This window comes from Aquarana catesbeiana, linkage group LG09 (genome assembly GCF_042186555.1).
Source record: "Aquarana catesbeiana isolate 2022-GZ linkage group LG09, ASM4218655v1, whole genome shotgun sequence".
Classification (NCBI taxonomy): Eukaryota; Metazoa; Chordata; class Amphibia; order Anura; family Ranidae; genus Aquarana; species Aquarana catesbeiana.
The window spans coordinates 58,810,521-58,823,566 of record NC_133332.1 but is presented as its reverse complement, the minus strand read 5'-3'; the positions used below and the strand labels follow the sequence as shown (position 1 = coordinate 58,823,566).

Here is a 13,046-nt window from a genome sequence, read left to right as displayed (position 1 = left end):
TCAATGGTTCCCTATAAAAGCCGTCTTAACTGATCCGACTTGTGGCATGCGGCTTGTGCTCTGAGATCCAATGTATGCAATGTTGGCAATGTAAAATCCTCTAAAAAAAAAAAAAAAACAGCGTGGGATCCCCCAAATCCATACCAGGACCTTCGGCCTGGTATGGATTTTGTGGGTAAACCTTACGTAAAAAAAAAATAAATAAATAAAATGATGTGGGGTCCCCCCAAAATTCCAGACCCTTATACGAGCCTTCAGGTCAAGAATATTAGAGGCTCTGCCCCACCACCCCAAAGCACCTTTTTTCCATATTGATGGGGACAAGGGACTCTTCCCACCAACCCTGGCTTTGGGTTTGGGGGTCTGCGGGCAGGGGGGCTTATCGGAATCTGGAAGCCACCTTTAAAACAGGGAGCCTTCGGATCCTGGCCTCCCCACTATGTGAATGAGTATGGGGTACATTTTACCCCTACCCATGTCAAAAAAAAAGCAGTGTAGTGTTACAAAAAACAAGAGATGGTTTTTGACAAGTCCTTTATTAAAAATGAAAAATGTCCCCCGTTGTAGCTTCAATAATCAACTATATTGTCTTCTTTCTCCGCTTCCTCCACTGATGTTCTCTTCCGCCGCCGCCACCCTGCTGAAAATAAAATTTGGTGTGAGGTTTCATCCATACCAGAGCCAAAGGTTTTGTTTTGATTGGTCAAATTCCAAGTCACAATCATTTCAAAGTCTGACAAAAATCGGATCCTGTTCTTTGAAGTCGCATGAAAGTCAGACCTGGAGTCACAGGGCGAAGTCGGATCTTAAGTCGTGCGACTTTCATATCGGATCATTGTGAACATTGCCTCAGGGGATCAGATGCTCTTTGCAGAGACACTCATTAAATTTCTCATTAGTTCATCCACACCTGATATTTTAGTTTCTAGTAGATGCTATTGAGCCTATTATATCTGATCAAACAGATCTCCAAAGCTGCTAAAGGGGTTTGTTTGGGACTTTAAATGAGGCACCTGGCAGGTACCTCCATTGCTAATATCTATAAATACAAAGGAGAGTTTGGGACTTTAGATGAGGAACATAAAAGAGACTACAAAAATGGTAAACATCATGACATATTTATTCAGCATGTACACGTCTCGTGGTATAACATATTGTACATACAAACGTGAAAGACTGTTTCATATACATACCAATGATGCAATATAATTCATCTATATACAGGGATAATTTCAATATAAAATATTGAGACCCAATACTGCTTCATACCACGAGTTGATCAAAAAGGACAAAGATTGCATGGTAAGATCTAGAGGAGAATATAAAAAAAAATGTATACACTGTGTCTTGAAAACAAATATGCATCTAGAATTGCTCAACGTGTTTTGTGGATTTATTCCACTTCCACAGGAGCGAATACATAAAATGTGTCTGCTAAAGATATATAGAGAGACCAGTATAGACCATTATTGGGTCCTATTAAAAGGAACAACACAGGGGGATAAGATTGAGATGAGAATCCAATCCCTCTAGGACTACACTGTGTGTTCCCGGTTCTCTCATGGGTCCTCACCACCACAGCTCCTGGGACAGACACCCTTGACTGGCCCTCAGCCTTCCGTACCGTATGGTTGGACCTTAGCCAATATATACGTAAGTATCATATGGATAGATTTTTTCCATTCTTATCCATCTGTGCTGTTCCTTTTTTTAATAGGACCCAATAATGGACTATACTGGTCTCCCTATATATCTTTTGCAGACACATTCTCTCCTGAGGAAGTGGAATAAATCCACTAAACACATCAAGCAATTCCAAATGCATAAGTTTTCAAGACACGGTGTATACATTTTTTTAATATTCTACTCTACATCTTAAGATGCAATCTTTGTCCTTTATGGTTATCTCATAGTATGAAGCAGTATTGGCTCTCAATATATTATATTTGCAGTATTGGCTCTCAATATATTATATTGCAATATCCCTGTATAAAGATGAATTAAAATGCATCATTGGTATGTTTATAAAACATTTTTTTACGTTTGTATGTACAATGTGTTATACCGCAAGAAATGAGTACATGCTGAATAAATATGTCATGATGTTTACCATTTTTGTAGTCGCTTTCATGTGTCTCATCTAAAGTCCCAGACCCTCCTTTGTATTTATGGATCTCCAAAGCTATAAATACAAACTATCAATTGATATATATTTTTGGATTCCCTCTAGGAGAAGAATGACCCTAACACTGAATATAACTTCAAAAACCTGGTGAACAGCACTCTGCAGATCTTCTTTGCTGGCGTGGAGACCACAGGTTCAACACTGACCTACAGTCTCCTTATTTTTATGAAAAACCCAGATGTCCTCGGTGCATATTTAAACCATTATTGAGTCATCTTCACACTTTAGTACCATATTAGGTCAATGTCAAAAAACTGATATGGCCATGTGGGCATATTAATCAAATTAGTGATTTCACAAGCATCACAGCCTCTCTCACCTGATAATAGTATTTTTCGCAAATGGTCAAGGATGGAGACAAAAGTCCACACATTACACAAAAAAATTATACTAGGGACAGTGTGTGTGTGTATTCCTGAAAATTAAGCATGTGCATTTTCAAATATCTTTATTAGGCAAGGTCTGTGAGGAAATTGATTGCATCATTGGCCGAGACTGAAGCCCCAAAATGCAAGACAGGAATCAGATGCCATTCACAGATGCTGTGATCCACGAAATGCAGCGATTCATTGACCTAATTCCAATGGGTTTGCCTCGGAAAACTACAAGGGATATTGCGTTTAGAGGGTACTATATACCCAAGGTAAAGGTCCTTTAATAAAATAGTAATTTCCTTATTTTCTTTTCAACAAAAAATTGTGCTCTATTGATGCTTGGTGCTCTAGCTGCTCTAGGGTCTTCTGTGGTATCTTGAATGTAGCTTTTATAGAAGTGTTAGAATATTATTCCAAATTCATAATTCGGCACTTATAGGTGTTATATTATATTCATGGCAAGCTTGCAAAACATATTTGGTTTTATGATTAATCATGATAAATAGAGTATGTGTGAATGACCTTGATCAATAGATTTGACATGATTCTTCTTCTAAAGCTGAGCATTGCTGGATTTTTCTGGTGTAGCCAATTTGAGTATGACATTTAAGGTATCTTGGTGTAGAATGTCATGAGAAGACGAAAATAGACACGTGTCCACATAGCTAAAGGAATATACATTGTGGATTATATCCTGTTAAGTTAAGTTAGTTTGTAGTTCCAGTCATATTAATAAGTACTAGTATATAGTTACTTAATGTAAAGTTGATAATATATGTTCATATTATATAGATGTTTGGTTATACGACATTACATGATCAGCATATTACTTCAAGTATGGAGTGTTACATGTGGGCTTGTCAATCGTATGCCATATATGACTATGAGTGCATACTGAAGCTAGCAGAAATGAATATGTGCCATACAAGGTTCTAAGTTGGTGTGAGGTTATGACGTTCACACGTTCACATGTAACATATAAAGCCAATGCTTCCATATTGAAGGACACACACAGACACACAGACAGACACACACACAGACACACAGTCATTAGGATAGATGATACTGACATGTACACAAGATACTTTGATAAGTTGGGACAGCTGTCAATTCTGCCAGAAGACTAAGAACGTCATTTCCTGTTTCTTCTTGAACTACACACAAAACAGCATGGAGACAGGAGGGCAGCAGCCATGAAGCACACATGCTTTCATAAGCTAATACAGCTTTATAACTTTTTATTCTATTTCATATATTTTTACCCACACTGAACTGAACTATTGTACTTTTTACATTGTATTTATGATGCCAACTGTGTGACAATAAACTCACACTTTGTTTTAAGTCAGTTTGGCTATCAATGCTATTTCATCCGGAAGCGCCTCTGAGATACAAGAATATTAGATATTAATAATATTCTTCATTTTGGCGAGCCAGCCAGTTTCGTCATTTCTCAATTTTTACGGAAATCTCAATCCTTGCTGAGGGGGGAGAGATTAGCGCAGTTTTGCGAATTTTCAAGTCTCGAGAAAAAAGACGGTTCAGAACCTATCAACCAAGAGGCGTTTGTGTTGCATCAGATGTGGACAACAGTCCAGCAACAGACGGCTGAAGACGAGAAATTCTTCTAAATACGGTGAGTAAAAGTTATGGAATTTATTGATGAAATAGTGAGAGAAAGCAAACTAGAGTTTAAAGATGTGTCTTTATATCCAAATGACAGTCACTTGTGGAGATATATGTACAATGAATGCTTAAATGCCAATACACAGATTGATAAATCCAGGTTCACTGTACATAAATTACGTAAAAAGATAGCTAATATCTTAAGCTTAGTGAGAATATTTAACAAAATGATTATTAATGTTGATTTACCTGCTAAAAATGTGTGTACACTAAAGCAGACAGAAACTAACAATGTACAGAACACAGGAATACATGAAAATGTGTCCCAAGATTCTCTTAATTGTCCAAACTGTGAGATTTTTTGTAATTATATAGAAAATCTTGAGGAACAAATTGACTCCAAAACAAATCTTTTGGAAAAACTACAGAATGACAGTAGATTGACACAGATTGCTGTAATAACTACAGATGACAAAAAGACTGAATCTAAATGTAAGCAACAATCCTCTTATATTCCGGAAAGTTCGGATATGGAGAATGTTGATGCTACTGATGAAAAAGAAATGAAACATAAAAACTTATTATGTAGAACTGCAAAACTAAAGTTACAAATACATGACCAATTAATGAAAGTTTTAAAAGACATCCCAGCATATGATTTAAAGGCGGATGCTTTTTATAACGCAGACATATTTGAGTCCTACACTGATCGGTACAACCTTAAAGACGAACAGCGTAATCATATATTTTATCTTTGGTTACCTGCACATTATGCTAGACGACTAACAAAGTCACCTATTATTGCTGACGATGGAGAGGAGATACATAGTGACGATTCAGACAGATTGCTACAACGGGTGAAGATGTTCCATCAATTGAAACACTTGACTCTTTACAAGCTTCAGTTAATGAAGACCCATTTGCCTTCAAAATTAAATTCTCAAAAGCGTATAAAATGATATTTGGAGTAGATGATGACAATGACCCAGGTTTAAAAACAGCTTTCATAAAAAAATTTAAATACCTTGACCCAACTTCAGTAGCCATAGCGCAGGAACGTCAAAATTTAAATGATGTAGTAAGCTTCATTGATAAAATTAGGAGACAATTGAATCAAAGCAATCTCACATACGAGATAGCTATAATTCAATGTGACAAAAATAGTCAGGCTGCGGACATGTCAGAAACGACAGGTCTTAGTAGGAATGACAAGGACAGCTGCAGACAAGTGAGGCAAGGAGACCCTATCACGTGTCTTTACTGTCATAGATCTGGTCATATGAGAAAACATTGCTGTAAATTTAAGAGAGACTCACAAATAAAAACTAAAGATATGGAGAATGAAAAATCAGCTTTTGTACAACCTGTTTTTTCATGTCAAGATAACATTTTGACTGAATTGCCTTATGCCACAGAAGTCAAACAGATCAGTAATTTGACTGTTAACAGCAGTTCAGACAACACTGTCACTGAAAGAGAGGGTTTATTGCCATTGCCAAAAATAGAATCGCATCAGGATTCAATTTCTCTGCCATTACAATATGTAGCACCAATTATTTTGGACGAGAATGGTAGGCCATATATACAATGTTTGCTGAATGGTAAAAACATTAATTGTCTCATTGACAGTGGATCTGAGATTAGCCTTACCAAAGAAAACATACCTGTGAAACCAAATTCTCCTATGTGTAATATAGTGGGTTTTAATAATACAGGTAATTCCACTGCTAGACAGGTATCTAATGTAACATTTGAAGTACCTGGATTAGTGAAAACTAACATTAACATTTGGGTATGTCCCAAAGCAGAGAATATACTCGGCATTGATGTAATCAATGAACAAAAATGGGTGATCGATTTGGCTAATAAAAGTATTTGGAAAGATCCATCTAGGCCCAAATCAGTGCTTATTGATCCCTCTGTATACAGTAAAGTTGGTTCCAATTCCAATATGTCTACAGAACAAAAGTGGCCTGATGTTGATTGTAATTGTGCTTTAAAGGAAGTGGTACAACGTTTTCCAAGTTTGTGGTCAAAGTTCAAAAATGACATTGGAACTTTGAAAAATACTGAATTGAATATTGAGGGAAAAGATCCAGAACCCCTTAATCAGTATGAGTTACCACTAGAATCAATTGATCCACTTTCTGCCATTATTCAAGAGTTTGTACAACTTGGAATTGTAAAGAAAGCTAAATCAGTGGTAAATAACTGTATTTGGCCTATCAAAAATACTGATAATTCATATTCTTTATCAGTTGACTTAAGGACTTTGAATAAACATATCACAAATAACCCAGTTCTTCCTGATAAATCTAACTTAAAGTTAAATTTGAATGCTGAGGACAAAGTGTTCTCTGTATTAAAAATTATGAATAGCCATTTTTCCCTTTCTTTAGCGAATAGCAGCCAGTACAAATTCGCATTCACATTCAGAAAAGAGACCTATACGTTCACTCGATTAATACCTGGCCTAGGTATTGGTGATGGTATAGTTCATGAAACTATAGCAAAAATACTTTCAAAATTTTCTAGGCCAGACTGCATTTGTCAGCATGTGGATACGATTCTGCTGAGTACTCAGAATATTGATGAACATATTGCTCTTTTGTCTGAGTTGTTTATGATGTTACAAGCTGAAGGTTTAAAATTAAACACGACAAAAGTTCAGCTGATGAAAAGTCAAGTGAAATACCTTCACATGCAAATTAGTCAAGGAAAAAGACAATTGTTGCAAGAAACAGTTAGAGATATCACTGCAATCCCAACTCCAACAACTCATAAGGCATTGCGTCAATTTTTACATAAAATAAATCATTGCAAAGAGTTTGTACACTGTTTCGCAGAAAAAGTTAATCCACTATATAATCTTTTGAGAAATAAAGGTAATATAGTAGACCAATGGGGTCCAAATGAGAAAAATGCTTTTGAAATGTTGAAAAAAGATTTGCAGAATGCTCCAGCATTAAGTACAATAGAGGTTTGTTCTGAAGCATCTTTTGTTTTGAAAACTCATGTATCTGAGAATGCCATCGCAGTAACGTTGTCTCAATTACAAGAAGGTAAGGAGGAAATAATTGCCTATTTCTACAGAGTTTTATCATTTTTGGAAAAAACTTTTGAGTCAGGTGTAAAGCAACTGCTAAGTGTTTACTATGCAATTAAAGCTACAGAGAGCATAGTAAAATCAAACAAAATCATTGTACAGACACCTGACTGCTCACTAAAAGGTATTTTTGAGGAAGATAGTTTTAAAGAATGTCGTAAAACATATCCTCTATGGTTCAGAGCTTTATCATCCAAACACATTCAGATAGATGTAAAAGGAAGACATCTTCAGGAATGTACACCAGCACATGTTTATACAGCTGTATCTGAGGAGTCTTTATCTCAGGTTTCCAGCATAAGAACAGAGAAGGACATAGAGCCAGTATTTCTTATTACAGAACAGTCTAACACTAGAATAAGAGCTTCAACACAGAATACAGTTACGCACATTTCTAATCTTTTAGAGATGAGAACAAAGGCATAGTCCATTGTCATCTCTGGGTGGTACAAAACTTTTCTTTTGTTTGTGAAAACAGAGATTTGTATCATGACCAAAGGAGGTGTTGCGTCCTGTCATACCTAAACTTCACAGTACATATGATTTATAGTTTAGGCCATCTTAGACAGGATAAGGACAGTACATTGTCATACAGAAGTTCTCTTTGAAGGAAAAAATAAGATAGTGTTATTTTACATATAGTTTAACAAATTCACAAAGTTATTGTCTCATAATGTTTTAACATTTGTTGGAAAAAAGTTACAAGAATTTAATGAAAATATTTTATGCCTGATTAATGATACTGCATTTCGTTTACAGAAATGGCATCTAAAATCACATAAATATGGAAGAGAACAAACTCATATGAAGAGCAAAAAGAGAATATCAGGAAAATTCAAAGTTAAAGAAGGAATCCTCTAGGGAAGAATATTGGACAAAAAAATGTATACTTCAGATTTATGACTGTTTTATCTTATTCAACAAGGTTTTTCTAACCTAACAGAACTTGAAGAATAAACTTTAAAGACATTTCATGAAGAAAAAATTAATCAGAAGAAACTTTATCTACTATAGATAAACAATTTGGGACTCAAACATTTGTCCACATATACATTTTTTGATAATCCGATTATGCTGATATTAATGTTCATATTAAGTTAGGATTATCATTATTATTTTTATTTATTTTTCATTGTTCATATATTGAATATTTTTAGGTAACAACTGCACACTCATTCTAGTTTATAGAACATCTTTTGTTCATAACTTAAGAAACATATCACTCTTAATAGAACTATGGAATGTTATGACAAGTTTTAGAGTGTAAAGTATATTTCCAAAGAGCTAAAATATTATTTGAGCACAAATATGGAAATATATTATTGCATAATTTATTTTAATAATAATAATTGTTATTATTATTAATATTAGTAATTATAGATATGAGTCATCATTATGTTATACATTTTTAAATTCTATATAATTATTTTAAGATTTTGAATAGATAGATCTAGGAGGAGTTAAAGTAAAAAGAAAAGTGATTAGAAAGGAGAGTTATTTCTAGCTGTTTCAGTTCTGAGGAATATTGTGTTCAATCATTTGATACAAGGATGTGTAAATGTGACACGAATGATGTTTTGAATGTATTAGAATATTTTGATATGATTAATCATAATTCAGGGGGGATTGTTAGAATATTATTCCAAATTCATAATTCGGCACTTATAGGTGTTATATTATATTCATGGCAAGCTTGCAAAACATATTTGGTTTTATGATTAATCATGATAAATAGAGTATGTGTGAATGACCTTGATCAATAGATTTGACATGATTCTTCTTCTAAAGCTGAGCATTGCTGGATTTTTCTGGTGTAGCCAATTTGAGTATGACATTTAAGGTATCTTGGTGTAGAATGTCATGAGAAGACGAAAATAGACACGTGTCCACATAGCTAAAGGAATATACATTGTGGATTATATCCTGTTAAGTTAAGTTAGTTTGTAGTTCCAGTCATATTAATAAGTACTAGTATATAGTTACTTAATGTAAAGTTGATAATATGTGTTCATATTATATAGATGTTTGGTTATACGACATTACATGATCAGCATATTACTTCAAGTATGGAGTGTTACATGTGGGCTTGTCAATCGTATGCCATATATGACTATGAGTGCATACTGAAGCTAGCAGAAATGAATATGTGCCATACAAGGTTCTAAGTTGGTGTGAGGTTATGACGTTCACACGTTCACATGTAACATATAAAGCCAATGCTTCCATATTGAAGGACACACACAGACACACAGACAGACACACACACAGACACACAGTCATTAGGATAGATGATACTGACATGTACACAAGATACTTTGATAAGTTGGGACAGCTGTCAATTCTGCCAGAAGACTAAGAACGTCATTTCCTGTTTCTTCTTGAACTACACACAAAACAGCATGGAGACAGGAGGGCAGCAGCCATGAAGCACACATGCTTTCATAAGCTAATACAGCTTTATAACTTTTTATTCTATTTCATATATTTTTACCCACACTGAACTGAACTATTGTACTTTTTACATTGTATTTATGATGCCAACTGTGTGACAATAAACTCACACTTTGTTTTAAGTCAGTTTGGCTATCAATGCTATTTCATCCGGAAGCGCCTCTGAGATACAAGAATATTAGATATTAATAATATTCTTCATTTTGGCGAGCCAGCCAGTTTCGTCATTTCTCAATTTTTACGGAAATCTCGATCCTTGCTGAGGGGGGAGAGATTAGCGCAGTTTTGCGAATTTTCAAGTCTCGAGAAAAAAGACGGTTCAGAACCTATCAACCAAGAGGCGTTTGTGTTGCATCAGATGTGGACAACAGTCCAGCAACAGACGGCTGAAGACGAGAAATTCTTCTAAATACGGTGAGTAAAAGTTATGGAATTTATTGATGAAATAGTGAGAGAAAGCAAACTAGAGTTTAAAGATGTGTCTTTATATCCAAATGACAGTCACTTGTGGAGATATATGTACAATGAATGCTTAAATGCCAATACACAGATTGATAAATCCAGGTTCACTGTACATAAATTACGTAAAAAGATAGCTAATATCTTAAGCTTAGTGAGAATATTTAACAAAATGATTATTAATGTTGATTTACCTGCTAAAAATGTGTGTACACTAAAGCAGACAGAAACTAACAATGTACAGAACACAGGAATACATGAAAATGTGTCCCAAGATTCTCTTAATTGTCCAAACTGTGAGATTTTTTGTAATTATATAGAAAATCTTGAGGAACAAATTGACTCCAAAACAAATCTTTTGGAAAAACTACAGAATGACAGTAGATTGACACAGATTGCTGTAATAACTACAGATGACAAAAAGACTGAATCTAAATGTAAGCAACAATCCTCTTATATTCCGGAAAGTTCGGATATGGAGAATGTTGATGCTACTGATGAAAAAGAAATGAAACATAAAAACTTATTATGTAGAACTGCAAAACTAAAGTTACAAATACATGACCAATTAATGAAAGTTTTAAAAGACATCCCAGCATATGATTTAAAGGCGGATGCTTTTTATAACGCAGACATATTTGAGTCCTACACTGATCGGTACAACCTTAAAGACGAACAGCGTAATCATATATTTTATCTTTGGTTACCTGCACATTATGCTAGACGACTAACAAAGTCACCTATTATTGCTGACGATGGAGAGGAGATACATAGTGACGATTCAGACAGATTGCTACAACGGGTGAAGATGTTCCATCAATTGAAACACTTGACTCTTTACAAGCTTCAGTTAATGAAGACCCATTTGCCTTCAAAATTAAATTCTCAAAAGCGTATAAAATGATATTTGGAGTAGATGATGACAATGACCCAGGTTTAAAAACAGCTTTCATAAAAAAATTTAAATACCTTGACCCAACTTCAGTAGCCATAGCGCAGGAACGTCAAAATTTAAATGATGTAGTAAGCTTCATTGATAAAATTAGGAGACAATTGAATCAAAGCAATCTCACACACGAGATAGCTATAATTCAATGTGACAAAAATAGTCAGGCTGCGGACATGTCAGAAACGACAGGTCTTAGTAGGAATGACAAGGACAGCTGCAGACAAGTGAGGCAAGGAGACCCTATCACGTGTCTTTACTGTCATAGATCTGGTCATATGAGAAAACATTGCTGTAAATTTAAGAGAGACTCACAAATAAAAACTAAAGATATGGAGAATGAAAAATCAGCTTTTGTACAACCTGTTTTTTCATGTCAAGATAACATTTTGACTGAATTGCCTTATGCCACAGAAGTCAAACAGATCAGTAATTTGACTGTTAACAGCAGTTCAGACAACACTGTCACTGAAAGAGAGGGTTTATTGCCATTGCCAAAAATAGAATCGCATCAGGATTCAATTTCTCTGCCATTACAATATGTAGCACCAATTATTTTGGACGAGAATGGTAGGCCATATATACAATGTTTGCTGAATGGTAAAAACATTAATTGTCTCATTGACAGTGGATCTGAGATTAGCCTTACCAAAGAAAACATACCTGTGAAACCAAATTCTCCTATGTGTAATATAGTGGGTTTTAATAATACAGGTAATTCCACTGCTAGACAGGTATCTAATGTAACATTTGAAGTACCTGGATTAGTGAAAACTAACATTAACATTTGGGTATGTCCCAAAGCAGAGAATATACTCGGCATTGATGTAATCAATGAACAAAAATGGGTGATCGATTTGGCTAATAAAAGTATTTGGAAAGATCCATCTAGGCCCAAATCAGTGCTTATTGATCCCTCTGTATACAGTAAAGTTGGTTCCAATTCCAATATGTCTACAGAACAAAAGTGGCCTGATGTTGATTGTAATTGTGCTTTAAAGGAAGTGGTACAACGTTTTCCAAGTTTGTGGTCAAAGTTCAAAAATGACATTGGAACTTTGAAAAATACTGAATTGAATATTGAGGGAAAAGATCCAGAACCCCTTAATCAGTATGAGTTACCACTAGAATCAATTGATCCACTTTCTGCCATTATTCAAGAGTTTGTACAACTTGGAATTGTAAAGAAAGCTAAATCAGTGGTAAATAACTGTATTTGGCCTATCAAAAATACTGATAATTCATATTCTTTATCAGTTGACTTAAGGACTTTGAATAAACATATCACAAATAACCCAGTTCTTCCTGATAAATCTAACTTAAAGTTAAATTTGAATGCTGAGGACAAAGTGTTCTCTGTATTAAAAATTATGAATAGCCATTTTTCCCTTTCTTTAGCGAATAGCAGCCAGTACAAATTCGCATTCACATTCAGAAAAGAGACCTATACGTTCACTCGATTAATACCTGGCCTAGGTATTGGTGATGGTATAGTTCATGAAACTATAGCAAAAATACTTTCAAAATTTTCTAGGCCAGACTGCATTTGTCAGCATGTGGATACGATTCTGCTGAGTACTCAGAATATTGATGAACATATTGCTCTTTTGTCTGAGTTGTTTATGATGTTACAAGCTGAAGGTTTAAAATTAAACACGACAAAAGTTCAGCTGATGAAAAGTCAAGTGAAATACCTTCACATGCAAATTAGTCAAGGAAAAAGACAATTGTTGCAAGAAACAGTTAGAGATATCACTGCAATCCCAACTCCAACAACTCATAAGGCATTGCGTCAATTTTTACATAAAATAAATCATTGCAAAGAGTTTGTACACTGTTTCGCAGAAAAAGTTAATCCACTATATAATCTTTTGAGAAATAAAGGTAATATAGTAGACC

At 34.8% G+C, this 13,046-nt stretch overlaps 1 protein-coding gene across 1 annotated transcript in view; it reads left to right on the top strand.

Moving 5' to 3' along the window:
• The window catches only part of LOC141107689 (cytochrome P450 2B4-like), a 94,133-nt gene extending 91,311 nt beyond the window's left edge, over positions 1 to 2,822 (top strand). Inside the window, exons 6-7 of the mRNA XM_073598592.1 lie at positions 2,231 to 2,372; positions 2,641 to 2,822. Of these exons, the coding sequence (XP_073454693.1) occupies positions 2,231 to 2,372; positions 2,641 to 2,684 (186 nt within the window). The 3' untranslated portion in view covers positions 2,685 to 2,822. The remainder of the gene's footprint in view (positions 1 to 2,230; positions 2,373 to 2,640) is intronic.
• Positions 2,823 to 13,046: the final 10,224 nt, after the last annotated feature.